Below are 18,749 nucleotides of genomic sequence, written 5' to 3' on the forward strand. Positions count from 1 at the left end.
GTGGCGGAAGGTAAGTAGTAGCTATTTTCTTGCACTTAACTAGTAAATAAATAGCAGGTTGACGGTCCGAATAACACATTTATGCCGTAAATTTGTTTAAACCGGGTAATTTTCTTATTGTTTTTAAAATATTGTCTTTAAAAATGGATTTGTTTTAAATCTCTCAGTTTGAACACTTGAGCTAAGCTAACTAAACCACCTGCCGGGGGTATTATAGCTACTGTATAATGTATTGAAAACCTGTCAGTGATTGAGTACAGCATACATTCACATTTTATTTGTTTCTGTCCATAATTTGTCTGAAAAGAGGAACAATTATGTTAACCCATGTCTTGTCTTGAGGGTGGGGTGGCTAAAGCCCTGCTTACAAATGTTTTGGACTGGCTCAGTGTCCAGGATATTATGCCTTGAGCCCATAGTTTCCTGGTGTCACCACACTCACTTTGACCCTGACCAGGAAAAAGGCACGGTGGCTCGGTGGGTAGCACTGTCGCCTCACGGCAAGAAGGTCCAGGGTTCGATTCCCAGGTGGAGCAGTCCGGGTTCTTTCTGTGTGAGTTTGCATGTTCTTCTCGTGTCTGTGTGGGTTTCCTGCTGGTGCTCCGGTTTCCTCCCACAGTCCAAAGATGTGCAAGTGAGGTGAATTGGAGATACAAAATTGTCCATGACTGTGTTTGACATTAAAACTTGAACTGATGCACTACCTGTCCTGTCATGAATGTAACCAAAGTGTGTAAAACATGACGTTAAAATCATAATAAATAAAGATTGTTATGGATTTGTAATTGATAATCCCCTTTCTTAAAACAATTCTCCAATATTTTAACAAATCTACTTCACCGTAAGATGGCAATTTGAGACATTCGACCCAAAACTGTATTTAAACCTCAATTAAAAGCCATTTTTGATCCAGCTGGATTTTTTTATTCTACTCTTAGGTTAACTCTGGGTAACTTTCTATACTGTAAATATTTGTCACAGGACTATATGTTAGGAAAACACTAGGACACTCCTCATAAATTTGTCTTGTCTTTGTTTTGTTCCTGCAGCATTCAATTTGTTCAGCCTCCAACAATGCCTCAGAAAAACCAATCCAGAAGTTCCAGTGGAACAATCCAAGAGCCAGGACCACCTCAGACCGAACCGAGATCTGAAAGTGATGAAGCTGAGAAGGACCAGGAGGACTTGCAGATCATAAAATCTCCAAGTGACCCAAAAAAATACAGGTAAGTAGCCTTTTAGTCAACTAATTGGTTGGCTTGCCTTGTGCTTCGGCTGTGTAATATGGTGGAATCACTGTACAACACTTAAAGTTATTTGTAAGTTATTGGAACACATTTTGGGTAAAAATATCTATAATACCGTTTGTCTTTATAGCATAGCTTCTTGTTTGTAAATGTGTTTTTTGTTTTTTTAGATATAGACGTCCATTTAAATTGGCCTACTTTGGCTTTACCCAAACTATCACCTCATGCTGAGAGGGAATTATGTCTGGATGATCAGATGTAATCCAAATCCATTAACATAAACATTTTTGGATAAAAGCAGACATCCAAAGTTACATGCAATTGTGTTTGTATTCACTTTAAGCAATTAAGAGTTAAGGCTTCTGCTCAAGGGCCCAACAGTGGCAGCCTGGTGGTGGGGCTTCAATTACTAGTTTAGTACCTTAATCATTAAGCTATCATTGCAAGTAAAATATGTTTGGCAGGAATTAGAAGCTGCTAAAATCTTTTTTATTATGAAGAGGAAAACCCATTTGAAAACCTAGACTACTGCTTTTGAAGGTAACGTTAGGCCACATTATTCTAAGAATACATCTTATTGCCATCACAGCCTCAGCGAGCCCCACTTCACCACAGCTCCTCGTCAGGCTGACTCTGCGCACTTTCTTTCAGGTACATTGAGCTGAGCAACGGCCTGAGAGCACTGCTCATCTCAGATCTTGGTCAGGAACACCGCAGCTGTTACTGTGACGGTGAGGATGAAGAGGGAGAGGAGGAAGATGACAGCAATGAAGAGGATGACTCTGAGGAGGATGGCAGTGAGGAAGATGAAAATGGCAGTGATGCTGATGCTGACAGTAGTGAAGGAAGAAAGAAGCTGAAAAAGGGGAAGTCAGAGAAACAGGTGATAAATCATTCATTTTACCTTTAATAAATCATTCTCTCCCCGTCTTGATGTTAGAATCAGGGGTTTTGGACTAGTGTTCAATTTAAACTCTGCTGGATAAGGCCATGCCATCGTAATTTACACTTTACAGCCAAATGTACATGGACACCCCTTATAATTGATTCTGTTCAGGTGTTTTAGACACTCATTGCTCTTTGTATATAAAATATACAAAATTTGTTTTTTGTTTTTTTTAATACTCATACCTCCAACTTTGTGGCAACAGGTTAGGGAAGGCTCTTTTCTGTTCTTTATAACTGTTCCACTGCACCAAAAGCAAGGTCCACAACAACATGCTTTTAGTCATTTGTGAATCTCCAGCTGTGCTAAACAACTTTGGGATGAATTGGAATGGTGATTATGAGCCAGGACTTTTTGTCCAACAACTGTGCCTGAACCGTTTAAAGTAAGCACACATTTTATTGGACACTTTTGTAGAAAGTCTTTTCAGAAGTGGAGGCTGTTATAGGCCAACTTGAGGTCAAGTGACCACAAACTTTTGACCTTATCATTGATACCTTGTTGAGTTGAAGGATGAGTTATTAAAGTAGTGTTATTGACACTGTGTTTGCAGTCAGCTGCTGCTCTTTGTATCTGTGTGGGAAGCTTCAGTGATCCAGATGATTTGCCCGGTCTTGCCCACTTCCTTGAGCACAGTGAGTTTTACTTACTGAACCTTACCTGTTAAATGTTGTCTTTCTGTACTGAAGCTGTTTTGCAGTTTCCTCTGAACTGTTACCCAAAATTAAAGAGTTTTATTGCTTATTTTGTCGAACCAGAAGTGAAGCTTGTACTATATTATTTGTTAATCACTGACACAACAATCTACAATGTATGTTGTGTTCTATGAGCATTTTGACCATTTAAAAAAGCATTCTATGTGGCTTTGTAAAGCATGACTGTTTTTGACCTGAAAAAATATCACATGCCACTCTTTAACTGTGACCTGTACAGGATTTCCTGTTTAATAAATATTATAATATTCAAGTGGAAAGTTTATAGAAGCACAAGTCTTTCCTGGGTTTTCAGAACCTGAGAACACAACATAACATAAAAAATGTTGACTTTGTGTATTCATGAAACATCCCAGCCTGGTTAAGGTTGCTTAGGGCAGGAATACCGTGAATGGGGTGCCAAGCAATCACAGGCCTTTGAATTATTAACACTGGTTTTAATTGGTGTCTTCTAGTGGTGTTCATGGGCAGTGAGAAATACCCAGCTGAGAACGGTTTTGATGCATTTCTGAAGAAGCATGGAGGCAGTGACAATGCTTCAACAGACTGTGAGAGAACCATCTTCCAGTTTGATGTTCAGAGAAAGTATTTCAAAGATGCACTGGATAGGTAAGTATGTCATAAGCTTTTTATGCTGCACGTTATGTATCATGTGATTCATTTTTACTGACATTTTGCTAACAGAACCACTTAATGAAACGCTGGCATTGAAATACCATTTACAAAATGAGAAATAAAAACAAAAGTCAGAAAGATTGTAGCAAATTGTACATTTTCAGTTCATAATTTTATTTATCCTGGTCAGGCTCATGGTTGGTTCGGTTTTTCCGGAAACACTGGGCACAAGGCAGGAATACACACCTGACAGGGCACCAATCCATCACAGTGCAGTTTAATTTGTCATAATGATATCTCTCAAATATTAAGCACACATTAATACCTTAGCATTTCCAGAAAATGTGCTGTTCTTACTTTTTCATGAATAAGTTATTTAATGGTTAATTAAAATGGTCTGGGGCACTTGTACGATACACCTTTTGCACACATTTGATTAGTTGACACATTTTTGCTAAGTGTAGTTGTGGCTTTGTAAAGCTTATACTTTTAAATCTGTTGACAGGTGGGCACAGTTCTTCATTTGCCCCCTGATGATAGAAGATGCCATTGAGAGAGAGGTGGAGGCTGTTGACAGTGGTCAGTATATAACGTATTCATTTATCTTTGTATTCAGTGTAAGCACTTCACCTTGAACAGGTCCACTTTGGCACCAGAGCTGCTTAAACACTCTTTGTAGCCGGTAATTGTAGGTGTGGTACAAATCCAGGTCCCCAGGACTCTGGAGCTTCACGGCACCAATACCTTCTACAGTCACTTGCAGCACTGCTGAAATGTGCACTTAAAATGACCTTAAGAAAAATTTTAAGTGTGTGTGTTTGTATTGCTGTCCAGAATACCAGTTAGCAAGACCATCAGACTCCCATCGCAAGGATATTTTGTTCGGAAGACTGGCAAAACCCAACCACCCCATGAGCAAATTTTACTGGGGTGAGATCATGTTCATTTACAAATTTACATTAAAATGAGTAATAAATTTGTGACTTGTCCTCAGTAATACACATCTTGCCTTTTATATAATTAACTTCTTTTTAAAATGTTTTTAATGTGCTAGGTAATGCCCAAACTCTGAAGCATGAGCCAAAAGAGAAGAATATTAATACTTACAAGCGTCTGCGGGACTTCTGGAAGAGATACTATTCCGCCCATTACATGACACTCACTGTGCAGTCAAGAGGTAAAGATTGCTTAATGAGTCTTTTACTTCTGTTTTATTAATGAAGTCTGTTTTATTTATTTATTACCTGATGACTAAGCATGGAATTAGATGTTTTGGTTTCTGTTAGGTATGCTGTTTTAGGGTCAGTCGTCTAGTCTAGTCTAATTCAGTCATCTGTTCCTTTTCTTACATCCAACATTTACATTTAAGACATTTGGCAGAAGCGTGCATCTTAAGAGACTTACATTTGCACGCAATCGAGGGTTAAGGGCTTTGCCGATGGGCCCAAGGGTGGAACTTGTTGGTGGTGGGGCTCGAACCAGGGGCATCTTGATCTGTAGTCTAGAACTGCCAACTAAATTCTCCACCCTGGCAGGACTTGAACATGCAATCTTCTGATCCGAAGTCAGACTGTCAAGTAAATGCAGTATTTAAAAAGGAAGACTTGAAACGGGTTTTGTTGCAGCAGTCATGCATTCAGTGCTTTGATTTTAATTTGATTTGGCACTAGGGATAAATAAAACAACCTTGTAATGAACCAGTGTTTTGAGTTTAATTAAAGCAGTCATGAAATAACACCCCTGTCCTCATTCTTTTTGCAGAAACGTTGGACACTTTGGAGGAATGGGTGAGGGAGATCTTTATCAACATCCCAAACAAGTAAGTCTGTTCCTCCAGCTCTCATAGATCTTGTTTATTTAGCAGCTTTTATGTTAAATCCATTTCTGTTTTTTTTTCCTCTCAGTAGTCAGCCACGTCCCGATTTTTCTGACCTTCAGGACCCCTTTGATACACCAGTTTTCAACAAGCTTTACAGAGGTACAGCCAGCTGTCATCTACAGATCCATTTTTGGCATTTATCATTTACATTTACATTTTCAGCATTTATCAGACGCTTTTATCCAAAGCGACTTACACAGTGAGCGGAACACGATGAGCAATTGAGGGTTAAGGGCCTTGCTCAGGGACCCAACAGTGGCAACTTGGTGGTGGCGGGGCTTGAACCGGCAACCTTCTGTTTACTAGTCCAGTACCTTAACCACTGAACCACTAGTCCAGTACCTTAACCACTGAGCCAGCCTATCACTGGCCCAGATGCTTTTATCCAAAACAACTTACAGTACTGTGACAGTATATTGTCTAAGTAATTGAGGGTTAAGAGCCTTGCTCAAGGGCCCAACAGTGGCAACCTGGCAGTGGTGGGGCTTGAACCAGCAACCTTTCGATTGCTAGTTTAGTCTCAACCGTTAGGCTACAACTGCCCTAATGAAATAAATAAATCTAATGAAATAAATGGTTCTTATTTTAAACTGAACTGGTTCTTGTGTGCTGCTATGTTGCCATTGCCACTGATACTTGCCACTGATTGCCACTGATACTGTGATTCTATTTATAGTGGTACCCGTGAGAAAGATCCATGCCCTCAACATCAGCTGGGCTTTACCTCCTCAGGGCAAGCATTACAGGTTAGTGAGCAGAAATTACATCACCTGTCTGCACTCTGCTTTGACCTTTTAAAGGTCTCAGCTTGCTTTTGTCTTCTTGTTCGTCACATTAAAACTTAATTAATTGTTTATATAGTTGTTTGACTGTAGATGGTTTTAATCATATTGCATGGAAAGTCGCAGTAAACCTTCACTTTATATATTTTACAGTTGTGCAGCAAGCCGGAAAAGCCTAACACTTGTATTCACATGATGCACAGACACACAACCTATTTTATGCTGCAGTGCTCTTTTGAGCATGCATCACAATTTGCTAATCATTTGTTATCATTATTACTAGTAGAATTACTATTGTGATTATCATTATTATTAGTGGTTTTTAATCTGTGTGTTCAGGTGGCACAGAAGTAAATTACTCTAGCTCACTACCATTAGGATCAACGGTTTGAATCCTCATTGGTGCTGTTGGCTGATGAGTGTACAGGCTTTGGTTTTTTATGATGCTTGCACCTGTCCACTTAGTGAGTAATACAGTGGACAGGCACAAGTAATACAGGTTTAAAAGCTGTTAATATAATGAACGTTAGTGAGTATTTGTGTGTTCTTACAGAGTGAAACCTTTGCATTACATTTCCTGGCTGATTGGTCATGAGGGTGCAGGCAGTATACTCTCCGTGCTCAGGAAGAAGTGAGTTCCGTTACAGTTCTGTAATTTATATTTACTTTACCATTCATTTACCCCTTTTGTGAGTTAATGGGGGCTTTCTGCGTGTGTAGGTGCTGGGCACTGGCACTGTATGGAGGAAACAGTGAGACTGGTTTTGACCAAAACACTACTTACTCCATCTTTAGCATCTCCATCACCCTGACAGACGAGGGCTACCAGAACTTTTTCCAGGTTGGAGAGAGTAAAATATTAGCACACTGTTACTAGAAAACCACACTATGTTTAGAATATAAGATTATGTAGCAAAGCTTACAGTATACTCGAGTGTTGGAGCTGCAACACAGCCTGGAGCACATGACATGGCTCAGTCACTACTTTTGAGCCTCTCTGAGTGTAAAATGTTTGTAAATGTACTAGAGAGACTTGGACAATCTCTAGGACAATCTTTCTGACAGTGACAAGCTCACATTTTCAAATTCTTGTGTTTTTGTAGCTGATTACGCTCACCAACACTGCCTGTAGAACAGAAACATAAATTTTTGGTTGATCCTGTACAGTCTGAACCATAGATAATATAGCATCTGCTGTAACCTAGAATACAAACGCACAAACGTCACGTGTAAACTATATTCACCTACTGCCCTGGGATCGAGTACCATGTTTGTTGTTTAGCTTGTGTGTGCAAGTTCATTTTTTACTCTAAAAACTCTTATTTTTTTATAACATGTGTAGGTGGTTCATTTGGTATTCCAGTACATGAAGATGCTTCATGAACTTAAACCTCAGCAAAGGTGGGACCCACTGTTATACTGTCGTACAGTTTTTATCATTTGTATTGATATGTGTCAAGTCCCAGGCAACCAGTTAAAGTCCCTCAGTTAAAGATGCTTGATTTGTTACCAAAGCACCCAAACAATATAAACTCAGTATTTAAATGTATTTAAAATCCAAACAAACCCTTAAACTGAGGACAGTTTGTGAAGAACACATCGTATTGATAAAGCTTACGTAATCTATCATAAGAATCAGGACCATTCATTTACCTGGATGGTCAGCAATGATGGATCTAATCTACTTGATGTCATGTACCTTCAGTTAACCCTCTGATCTCTCCTAGGATTTATGAAGAAATCCAGAAAACTGAAGCCAATGAGTTTCGCTATCAAGAGCAGGTAGTTTTATTGTTAAAATGATTAAGTTGTAAGACACAAAGGTTTGAGATGTGTTTTTGAATTTGCATTTATTTTGCCAGACAGATCCAATTGAGTTTGTGGAGAGGATTTGTGAGAGCATGCAGCTTTTTCCTAAAGAGGACTTCCTGTGTGGAGACCAGCTTATGTTTGAATATAAACCAGAGGTATGTTTACAGTGTAGCATGCGACACTTCACCTGTGGTTTTTATGTACCTCTTTTTCGTATTATATATGTTATATACAGTATATATAACACTTTGCTGTTATAGTCAGTATTGTAAGTGGTTAGTTAGTTAAATATAGCTTCAGACACTGCTTCCCTTTATTATTTTTATGCATTTTTTCCCCATTGTTCTCCTAGTCTAGTCGTATCAGATCTGATTTTTACATTTACATTTTCAGCATTTAGAGATAGACACTTTTTTCCAAAGCGACTTACAGTTGTGACGATATACAATCTAAGCAATTGAGGGTTAAGGGCCTTGCTCAAGGGTCCAACAGTGGCAACCTGGCAGTGGTAGGATCTTCTGATTACTAGTCCAGTATCTTAACCACTGAGCTACCACTTCAACACCGGGCACAAGGTGGAAATACCTTAAAAAGGGCGGCAATCCGTCACAAGGCTTCATCCATCCCCTCAAACACAGCCAGCCTGTGTACAGTAGATGCCCGGCTGCCTGATAGCAACATTGAGGTTTTAGCCTGGATCTCACCTGTGGTGGGTTTGCGTAACAGACCACATGGTGTAGTCAGAGTAAACTGGTTATAAACATTACCAGAAGTGTCACAGTCCACAAACATACATGTATTCTCAGAGCTGTGTTTAAACCAGCTGTTAAGTTCAAGTTTGATTCTTTCTTGCTTGTTTTTCTGTTCCTGAAGGTCATTTCCTGTGCCTTGGCACTGCTCACTCCCGAGAGAGCAAACGTGCTGCTGCTGTCCCCGGAGCATGAGGGTCTCTGCCCGCTGAAGGAGAAGTGGTTTGGCACTCAGTACAGTGTGGAAGGTGAGATCCATTAAACTGCTTTGCATAATATAATAGAATGTTTAAACTGGCTATTGCCATGGACATTAATGCACAAAAGGTGTGATATAAGGTCACGCTGTCTAAAATGTAATATATTTCAAATATTTCTTCAATATTCTGTTCTCAGTCAAAACACCAATCAGCCACCCCACTGATAATAATAATCATAATAGTCTTCATCTTCATCATCATCATTTTTAAAAGATAAAGTAAAAAACATCTTCCACTGACTGGGTTGCAAGTGAATTAGAAGTGCTGCATCGACTGAACAAAGTGATTTATGTGACAATCGATTTTTTAACCCCCTTGTAATGAACTGTTTTTAAACTCATTAAAATATATTTGTGAGTAAAGTCAGGTAGAATATTGGGGTCTTTATATCGTTTTTTTATTACAGATATTTCTCTGGAATGGAGTGAGCTGTGGGCTGGAGATTTTCCACTCAACCCTGACCTTCACCTCCCGGCCGAGAACAAGTTTATAGGTCTGCTCTGCTGCCTTCTACCTAGCTATTAAATATCACGTCTGTTTTATTAACATGAACTTATTTCATTCTCTCTCTCTCTCTCTCTCTCTCTCTTTTTCTCTTTCTATCTGCCTGCAGCCACGGATTTCACCCTGAAGACATCGGACTGTCCTGATGCTGAGTTCCCTGTCAAAATCGCTGACCACAGCCGGGGTCGACTGTGGTTTAAAAAGGACAATAAGTTCAAAATACCAAAAGGTGTGTGTATGTCTGAGACAAATAGTGATAGAGAGAAATCTCTGCACCTTTGATATAAATACATTTAAAAAAAGGTCAAAAGACAGGTTTATTTGTTTAGTCTTACACTGAAAATGAGGCTAAAACCGTTCTGTAATGTATTTTAAGTATTTAAAGCAAATAAGAAACCCTATAAAATATTGTATAGCTTTTAACACCGCTACACGCTGCTATGGTCAACACTAGAATAAGTTGTTATGTTACAAAAGTTATGTTAGTAAATGTATGTTATACAAGATACGTTATGCACCAGTGCCATTAAATGCAACTTGTTTTATTGTTGTTTTTAAATAATCTAGGTTTATTTCAGTCACATATTGGGGTTCTTAGTGTAAGAATGACATTTTGAATGACCTGTTTGTTCTTCTAACTCTTTCTACTTTTCCACAGCATACATTCGCTTTCACCTGCTTACGCCCCTCATTCAGGAGTCCCCTAAAAAGTGAGTGAGGATAAACTCGTCTGCGCTTACATACTACAGCATAGTACATTCTTTTCTTCACAATGTAGATTCTCTAATTATTCTCCATATTTCATTATTCACTTTGTTTTGTTTTGCTGTGAAGCCTGGTTCTTTTTGACCTCTTTGTGAACATCTTGGCACATAACCTGGCTGAGCCTGCTTACGACGCAGACGTAGCACAGCTGGAGTACAAGCTGATTCCTGGGGACCACGTCCTAGTCATACGGCTCAAAGGCTTCAACCATAAACTGCCTGTGAGTATAAAACATGCTTTAAGTGCTTTTGTGTTGACATATTTACAGTAGCTCTGCAGTTAAGGTACTGGACTAGTCGAGCAGCACGGTGGCTAAGTGGGTAGCACTGTTGCCTCACAGCAAGAAGGTCCTGGGTTCGATCCCCAGGTGGGGCGGTCCGGGTCCTTTCTGTGTGGAGTGTGCATGTTCTCCCCGTGTCCGCGTGGGTTTCCTCCGGGAGCTCCATCCTAAATCTTAAATTGCTCGCACTGTATTTAGTCATAATTATAGGTCGTTCTGGATCAGGTTTTCGGCTAAATGTTGCAAAGGTAAATGTAATTAACCAAGAAACTTTATTTTAAAGTTACCACCACTTGTTCTGGTTTGTAGGGAAGATGCCATGCATCCACAGAGCAAGATTATTTAGCGTTCAGCTTAATTTATTTTTCATGTTGTGTTCATTCTTTTTATCCTTGCAGTTGCTGCTGAATCTGATTGTGGATTACCTGGCAGATTTCACTGCAGCTCCTGAGGTGTTCAGCATGTTTGTTGAGCAGCTGAAGAAGACGTACTTCAACATCCTCATCAAGCCAGAGAGGCTGGGAAAGTAAGTTATTTAGTCACCGGACACAATTGTCCCTGCATAGTGCACCATCAACTGCATTATGCTCAGTGATTCTGGGAAATTTGACCCACTGTTACCCTGACCAGGATAAATAATAAAAAAACATTATTTCTGTTGTCTTTGACTGTAGGTACAGCATTGTTAGGTTTAAGTGCCTTACCGTTTTCTTCCAAAGAAATGTCTGGTTATTGGGGCCAAATGACAAATCTTTGCTGACCATGAAACACAGCAAAGCAGAGGATTTCTTACACTACAGCAAGTCTATGCCTGTGTATAACTTACTTGACTGTGTACAGTTGGGTGTTTTAGTAGCGTTTATTTTCATTATAGACCTGTGTATTGTTTGTATATTGTAGAGAGATAACAACAGCCGGAAAAACTCCTTGTGTGTGTAAACCTACTTGGCGAATAAACCTGATTCTAACAGCTAACCAGTACAGCTAACCATCCAGACACATTAGAACCATCATCACTTGCTAGGTTTAAGTCATCTTACCTTGGTAAAGAGACCAGTGTTTACTGTACTTTGTACTTACAAGAAATTGTTTAAACAGATAATTTGATGTTGCAAATTACAGAAGTTTTCACTGTTTTTGAACAGTAGATAACTTAATTCTTGTAATGCTTTCCATTTAATAAAAACAACAAATCAGCACATACGCCTCACATCAGTGAACTGTGCCAGAACAGCTTTAAAAAGATTAAAGTCGTACATGACTGCCAAAATCTCTCTGCAGTGTATTACAGCATTGTGCTGTAGTAGACTCGTTGTTCTGAAGATGACTCTACGTGCTTGTGCATCATTAGTACGCAGCATCGTTTCCAACATGCACATGAGTTGCATGACAACTATGTGGTTGAGCTTAACTTTAGCTTTGTTGCAAGATGTTTTAGAGCAAAGTGGTTGAGATGGTCTTTGATGTTTTCTGCTTTTCTCTTCCCCCCGTCTACAGAGACATACGTCTGCAGATCCTTGAGCACGCTCGCTGGTCAGTCATCCAGAAGTATCAGGTCATCAATCAGAACCTCACCATTGAAGATCTGATGCAGTTCGTCAACCAATTCAAGGCTGAAATGTTTGTGGAAGGACTTGTGCAGGGAAATTTCACAAGTGATGTGAGTTGCTTTTAAATGTCATAATTCACCACATGGTTCTCGCCAGAGTCTTTTGATTGTAGCCCTAGTCTATGTTTTTATGAACCTTAATCATTGTGATAATTGTACTTCCACAGGAGTCCAAAGAGTTTCTGCAGTATTTTATTGAGTAAGTTTTGTTTTTTTATTCTTTTAAAGATACTTTTGTGAGCTGAATGTTGGTGGTTTCCCCATTCTAATACAAATCATTGATGCTGTTCTGAGTCAATTGTGTTATATCAGGGGAAACAGCACAAAAACGTTAAGAATCAATTATCTAAATGATACCTTAACAGTAGTGAAAGAAATCTGGCTCATATAGCTTGCTGCACCCTCATATGTAGGTTCTGTCTAAATTGTCCTCTATATGTTGTTTAAACTCTCACCATATAGGAAACTCCAGTACCAGCCTCTGCCCATTGAGCCTCCAGTGCTGTTTAGAGTGGTGTATCTGCCACAGAAGCATCATCTGTGTAAAGTCCAGTCCCTTAACAAGAGTGACGCTAACTCTGAGGTCACAGTCTATTATCAGGTATGTCTCAACTATAATGAATATAGCTGTCTGAGGCTACACTCAATAATTATATTACTACTGTCTTTTATTGCACATAGTTACATATTTATCTCAACAAAGATAAGTTAAACAAAGATACACATATAGATATAGATAAAGAAATATACTATAAGGCCAGAAATGACCATGACACCAGACACCTGACCATGAGCTTGTTGGCCACTAAGTGACCTCTGTGTGATCGTTTACGCTAAAACAACAGGCACTCTTTTGAGAAGGCTTCTTACAAGACTTTGAAGTAACTGATAAACTATAAATTATGTGTATTTTGTACTATTAAGTGTGTTTTTATCTGGGCATAAATAGCTATTTCACTATATTTTATATAACACTGTGTATACTGCAAAGGCCAGGATTTAAAAGTGTGCGTACACAAACCTTTTGTATGTTTTATAAACACGTCAAAAGTGCATTGAATTAAGTCTTCACTGTCATTTTATAGGATTTAATTATTTTCTACTATTTTATTGTTATACATTCTACTTTATTGGATTCTGGGTTTGTGGTGATGTTGCGTCTTTTTTCAGTCTGGTCTGAAAAACCTTCGAGAGCACGCACTGATGGAGCTGTTAGTGGTAAGAGCTCATGTGCACAATTCAATTATGTAACCACATGAGCACTGGAGATTTATTTTATTAATGTGTGTGTGTGTGTGTGTGTGCTGTTTTTGCCATCCAGATGCACATGGAGGAGCCCTGCTTTGATTTCCTGAGGACTAAAGAGACTTTAGGGTCAGCTAAAATGAATTGCACTATCACAATGACTTCTCACAGCTTGAATGTCCTTGAGTGGGATAGTGCTGATGATGGATGTTCTTTCTATGTTCTCCCACAGGTATCAGGTGTACCCTACCTGCAGAAACACCTCCAGCGTCCTTGGCTTCTCAGTTACCGTCGAGACTCAGGCAACCAAATTTAGGTGCGTGTGTAGGGACAAGTTAAATAAAAGTTTATCAGATCTGTTACTGTAATTATTAATTGCAAATACTGTAGAGGAATTAGTTTGCAATTCAATTGTATTACCAATATTTTAGGATACATAACACATACAAGACAACTGTGTCATATTTGAAGAACATCTGACTAAGCCAGATTCTATAGATGACAAATTAAAGGAAAACTGCAAATAAATGAGGGGGAAAATGTAAACAAACACAGATGTTTCCAGACAGGAGAACTGTGTGATTCAATTTTGCACTTAACATCATACTGTGCTATCTGCCATGCAGAAAAGTTGGCATTAAGTTTGAATCAGGATGCTTATACTTTTCATTAAGGGGTCCAGTGGCTGTATTATGCACTGGGTGGCATTTTGTCTGCAACATGTGGGTCTGTTTTTAGCCTATGAAGTTATTATAAGGGCTCATAGTTATTGCAACCCAGTCAGCTTAGTTAGCCAAGTCAATTTCTTATTAAAAAATCACAAGTTATCATCTTTAACAAATTGTCACTGCAAATAAGTACCATTCTATAAATGCCATTTAGAAAGGTAATGTCCCTGAAGCATTTCCACCCTGAGTGGTCTCTCCCTGTATGACCATGGCTCATTAGCACCCAGCACCTTTACTGAGACACTTTAAGAGGTTTTTCCCTCAGATTGTCACCTGTCAGTACAAGACAAATGGATCTTGCTTTGTTAATTTATCCTCTGTACTGTTACTCTAACAGCACTGACTTTGTGGAGGGTAAGATTGAAGAGTTCCTGGTGAATTTTGGAGAAAAGATGACCAACCTGTCAGATGAGGCGTTTCAGGCACAGGTCACTGCTCTGATCAAGCTAAAGGAGTGTGAGGACACGCATCTTGGCGAGGAGGTCAACAGGAACTGGTTTGAGGTTGTCACACAGCAGTATGTGTTCAGCCGACTCAGTAAAGAGGTAAGATAGTAATAAGCTGCACTGTCTGCTCAGACAGCTTTAAGTTCCCCTACAAAATTAAGGGAACTGATTAGACAAAACGCACTGTTTACAGGCTTTGGAATTTAAGTTGTACGTAAAAGTACAAAGGTTTTGTTTTAGGTTTTATACAGACGTTCGGATGGCACGGCGGTCTATTGCGCTAGACAATCAACACTGATCTCTGATGGACTGTGTAATGCAGTTTTGTACTTAACATCAAACTATTCTCTGTGACTTGCAAATACATGGTATGCAGGCTAAGTTGACATTACATTTGGGTCAAGGTGGCAGAAAAATATGGGTCTTCTAAGAGCAAAGACTTCCAAACCTTCCAAAGCCTGTGACCTTATCTTACAGGCTCATAGTTATTGCAACCCAGGCACAACTTGTTCTCCAGTACATTACTCTATGGACTTGCGAGAAACTGGACCAGCCGCATCCCTGATCAGGATGAATTGGTTGAATGTATATGAAATAAAAAAAATTTATACAGCTTTAGAAAAGTAAGTCTGTGTAAGAATTAACTTGATATTATCTAAAAAAAAAAATATGAGGATTTTTTTTTTGTCTTTCATCTGCTGCTGTATTTAGGAGATGCCACACTGGATCATTCCTCAAATAAATAATCAGCATTATGACTTTAATATGATTATAATGGCATTAACACTATTAACAAGCCAGTATTACAGTGTTCTGTTTCCGAGTCTTTCAGGCATGTTTTACTGTATCAGTGAGTGGCAAATATAGCCAGAAATGTTCACAGTAATTAGTATTTTGTGGTGTAATGATGTATGTTGTCTGATGATAAGAAAATGTGAAGCAGCACAGATTTGGCTCTGCGGTTTATACTGTGGTAAGCATGAATTATTAACATTTTTGTAAACTGTCAGCGCAGCTTATCTCAGAACCCCTGAGCAGAACTGCTTATATCATTTCAGCAGGAGGCAAACAAGGAAACAACATATAAAGGTTTTTTTTATTTACACAGAACTCTGTTTAAACGTGATTTAAGATCGTAATTAAAATAGGCACACAAGCTCTGTCAATCAAATATGATTTAATTTTGGACAAATTGGACACATCAGAAAAAGGTAACAAAATGCAGAATTGAAGATGCACGGTCAGTCAGTACATCAAAAAGATGTATTTATTTTTATTGTCTCATGTCTATTTTTCTTGCTGACAGATTGAGGCTCTGAAGCAGATGACCAAAGCAGACCTGGTGCATTGGTACATGGAGCACAGAGGTGCAGAGAGCAGAAAGCTCAGTGTGCACGTGAGTATGATTCTTTACTATTGCTAACATTGGTAAAATGAGTGTTGGTGCTGTAGTTTAACCATAAGAGCCAAAATTCTAATCTGTGTATACCATATTTCCAAAATTATTTGGACGCTTCTCACTAGTTTTTAAATTCAAGTTGCAAAATTAAATAATTTTAATAAAATCAGTACATTTTATGCTTCCAAATTTTCTATGTATGTATTTACCTCACAAAATGTAAGCCATAAAGACATGGTTTGACAGTTGCATTGGTTTGTTAATTTAACGTTTGCAAGCCAGGTCTTTCCATTTTGCTCTTTTGGCTGAATGAATCCTGTTGCAAGTGAAGAGAGAGGCTGTTAAGGTTTAAAAGAGGGGTGGGGGCTCCATATCAATGCCCATGGCACCAACATCATATTGTTTATTGCACATAGCACATGTATACATTCTGACATAAATGATTCTGATTATCTCTGTGCAGGTGGTTGGTTTTGGAGCTGAAGAAAAATGGCAGTCTGAAGATGACAAGACCCCTTCTGACCAGTCAGAGAACGATGAGGACGCAGCAACCAAGTCTTCTTCATACGGAGAGGTTTCTAAGCTCACCTTCCTGCCAGCCTCATCTGCTCTCTCTGGAGGCGGTCTGATCACCGACATCCATGCATTCACCTCATCCCTCACGCTCCATCCCTACCACAAAGTCCTGAGCTAAAGAGTAGCTTAATAAAGAAGCCAGAAACACCTGTACTGAAAAGCTGCACGAGGAACTACCTCACATCTGAAGAACTGTGCAAAATCTATTTATGTTTCTTTAGTCGTGAGAGGGTTTCGAATCATATCAGTGTCTATAGATCATGGAAAATAAGATGGACTTTTGATTATTGTAGCTAATTAAAGACATGAAGACTATATCAGGTGCCTTCATACAGAAGTCATTATACAATTGTTAATATTAACTGAACTAGGATCAGCAGTTGAAATGCTAAGGGGCTTATTTTTGCCAGCATGTTTTAACTTTGTTTTCTTTCTGAGATAAATGAGGAAATTATGTGAAGACTCACTGTAGGTCACTGTAGGTCACTGTAGGTCAGTTGATGTTGCACTGAAGGTCCTTATATTTCCTTATATTTATATATCCTTATATTTTCTGACTGCTGTGGTAGCATTTAGCATGTTTTATCATTTATTAACGTGTATCCTCAGGTGTGTGCTTGAATCATTATTACTTTATCAGCCACATGCATTTTCATCAGGTACAGAAATTAAGCATATAGCCAAGAAATTTCCCTAGACAAGAAGCGTGGGTCGTGTAAAAAGCTCTGGGACTTTGAACTTGACAGTGTTATAGGATGCCTTTCCAACAAGTCAGTTTATCGAATTTCTGCACCACTGTGGTCAAGTATAAGTATTGTAAAGTGAAAACATTTTCCGCACCACCACCAGCTCAGCCACGAAGCCAAACAAGCTCATGGATTGGGGTCACCAAGTGCTTAAAGATCTGGCATGTAAAATCTTACTTTGGTTGACACGCTCACAACTGAGTTCAAAACGGAGTTTTTGGAAGCCGTATCAGCACAAGAACCTTGTGTTGTATAGTTAATGTATTAAACAAGAATTTTCAAGCCTTCAATCACATTTTATAAAGGACACCATTACTATACTCTGAATTGGGGAAACTAATTGTCTAACTAATAAGGTTAGGTTTGGTTTGTGGTCAAGAATTCTGTAGTTGACCGTTTAAGTACCAGTAAAGCTTGGTGGAGGAGAAATAATGATCAGTTTTTTTTGGTGGTTTGGGCTTCTTAATGCTACCATACAGCAGCAGTCCAGAAAACTGTGTGCTGTAATTTTTCTAATGTTTTTAATTATACAGTTGGGGTGGCACGGTGGCTCAGTGGGTAGCACTGTTGCTTCACATCAAGAAGATCCGGGTCCTTTCTGTGTGGAGTTTGCATGTTCTCCCCATATCTGCATGGGTTTCCTCCAGGAGCTTTGGTTTCCTCCCACAGTCCAAAGACGTGCAAGTGAGGTGAATTGGCGACACTAAATTCTACATGACTGTGTTTGACATTAAACTTGTAAACTGATGAATCTTGTGTAATGAGTTCCTGTCATGAGTGTAACCAAAGTGTAAAACATGACGTTAAAATCCTAATAAATTATTATGCAGTTAAGGAAATATACATTCCTCTTATAGCATGCCCCTGGAAACTACGCTGCACAAAAGTCAGAATTTAAAAAATATATACATACAGAAACTTAAAAGAAACTTTAAATATGGACTAACTTCTTGTTATGATTGAAAATAGCTGGTGATGTCTCTGTTACAATATAAATGGGGGGGCACGGTGGCTAAGTGGGTAGCACTGTCGCCTCACAGCAAGAAGGTCCTGGGTTCGATCCCCAGGTGGGACAGTCTGGACCCCTTCTGTGTGGAGTTTGCATGTTCTCCCTGTGTCCGCGTGGGTTTCCTCTGGGTGCTCTGGTTTCCTCCCACAGTCCAAAGACGTGCAAGTGAGGTGAATTGGAGATACAAAATTGTCCATGACTGTGTTTGTCATTAAACTTGTGAACTGATGAATCTTGTGTGTGAATGAAAGTAACCAAACTGTGTAAAACATGATGTTAAAATCCTAATAAATAATTATACAGTTTGGAAAATATATTTTCCTTTTATAGCATGCCCCTGGAAACTAAGCTGCACAAAAGTCAGAACTGAAAATATACTGGGCCAAAAATACATATATACAGAAACTTAAATATGGACTAATTTCTTGTTATGATTGAA

General features: G+C 39.0%; 1 protein-coding gene across 2 annotated transcripts; it reads left to right on the plus strand.

Moving 5' to 3' along the window:
- The first annotated feature begins 221 nt into the window (after window positions 1-221).
- nrd1b (nardilysin b (N-arginine dibasic convertase)) lies at window positions 222-18,144 on the plus strand. 2 transcript variants are annotated; one of them, XM_063012523.1, is made up of 31 exons: window positions 222-553; window positions 1,050-1,226; window positions 1,899-2,130; window positions 2,747-2,828; window positions 3,362-3,515; window positions 4,027-4,100; window positions 4,356-4,451; window positions 4,576-4,698; window positions 5,283-5,340; window positions 5,426-5,499; window positions 6,077-6,146; window positions 6,736-6,813; window positions 6,903-7,023; window positions 7,525-7,583; window positions 7,910-7,964; window positions 8,045-8,149; window positions 8,868-8,991; window positions 9,410-9,496; window positions 9,617-9,736; window positions 10,166-10,217; window positions 10,342-10,492; window positions 10,951-11,078; window positions 12,050-12,212; window positions 12,329-12,360; window positions 12,624-12,762; window positions 13,332-13,379; window positions 13,483-13,535; window positions 13,639-13,722; window positions 14,472-14,679; window positions 15,887-15,976; window positions 16,443-18,144. In XM_063012523.1, exons 2-31 carry the CDS (start codon window positions 1,075-1,077, stop codon window positions 16,671-16,673), a joined length of 3,243 nt encoding a protein of 1,080 aa, XP_062868593.1. In that variant the 5' UTR covers window positions 222-553; window positions 1,050-1,074; the 3' UTR covers window positions 16,674-18,144. The 2 variants fall into 2 exon arrangements, with proteins under 2 accessions (XP_062868593.1, XP_062868594.1); XM_063012524.1 differs by lacking the exons at window positions 222-553; window positions 1,050-1,226 and adding an exon at window positions 2,399-2,578 and having other exon boundaries at window positions 2,043-2,130.
- The last annotated feature ends 605 nt before the right edge of the window (window positions 18,145-18,749 follow it).

Source organism: Trichomycterus rosablanca, chromosome 17, assembly GCF_030014385.1.
Source record: "Trichomycterus rosablanca isolate fTriRos1 chromosome 17, fTriRos1.hap1, whole genome shotgun sequence".
Taxonomy (NCBI): Eukaryota; Metazoa; Chordata; class Actinopteri; order Siluriformes; family Trichomycteridae; genus Trichomycterus; species Trichomycterus rosablanca.

Coding starts and splice junctions, on each gene's coding strand:
- nrd1b (XM_063012523.1), top strand. CDS start 1,075: ATGCCTCAGAAAAACCAATCCAGAAGTTCCAGTGGAACAATCCAAGAG. Junction 7,584..7,909: donor GAACTTAAACCTCAGCAAAG/GTGGGACCCACT, acceptor GATCTCTCCTAG/GATTTATGAAGAAATCCAGA. Junction 13,723..14,471: donor ACTCAGGCAACCAAATTTAG/GTGCGTGTGTAG, acceptor TTACTCTAACAG/CACTGACTTTGTGGAGGGTA.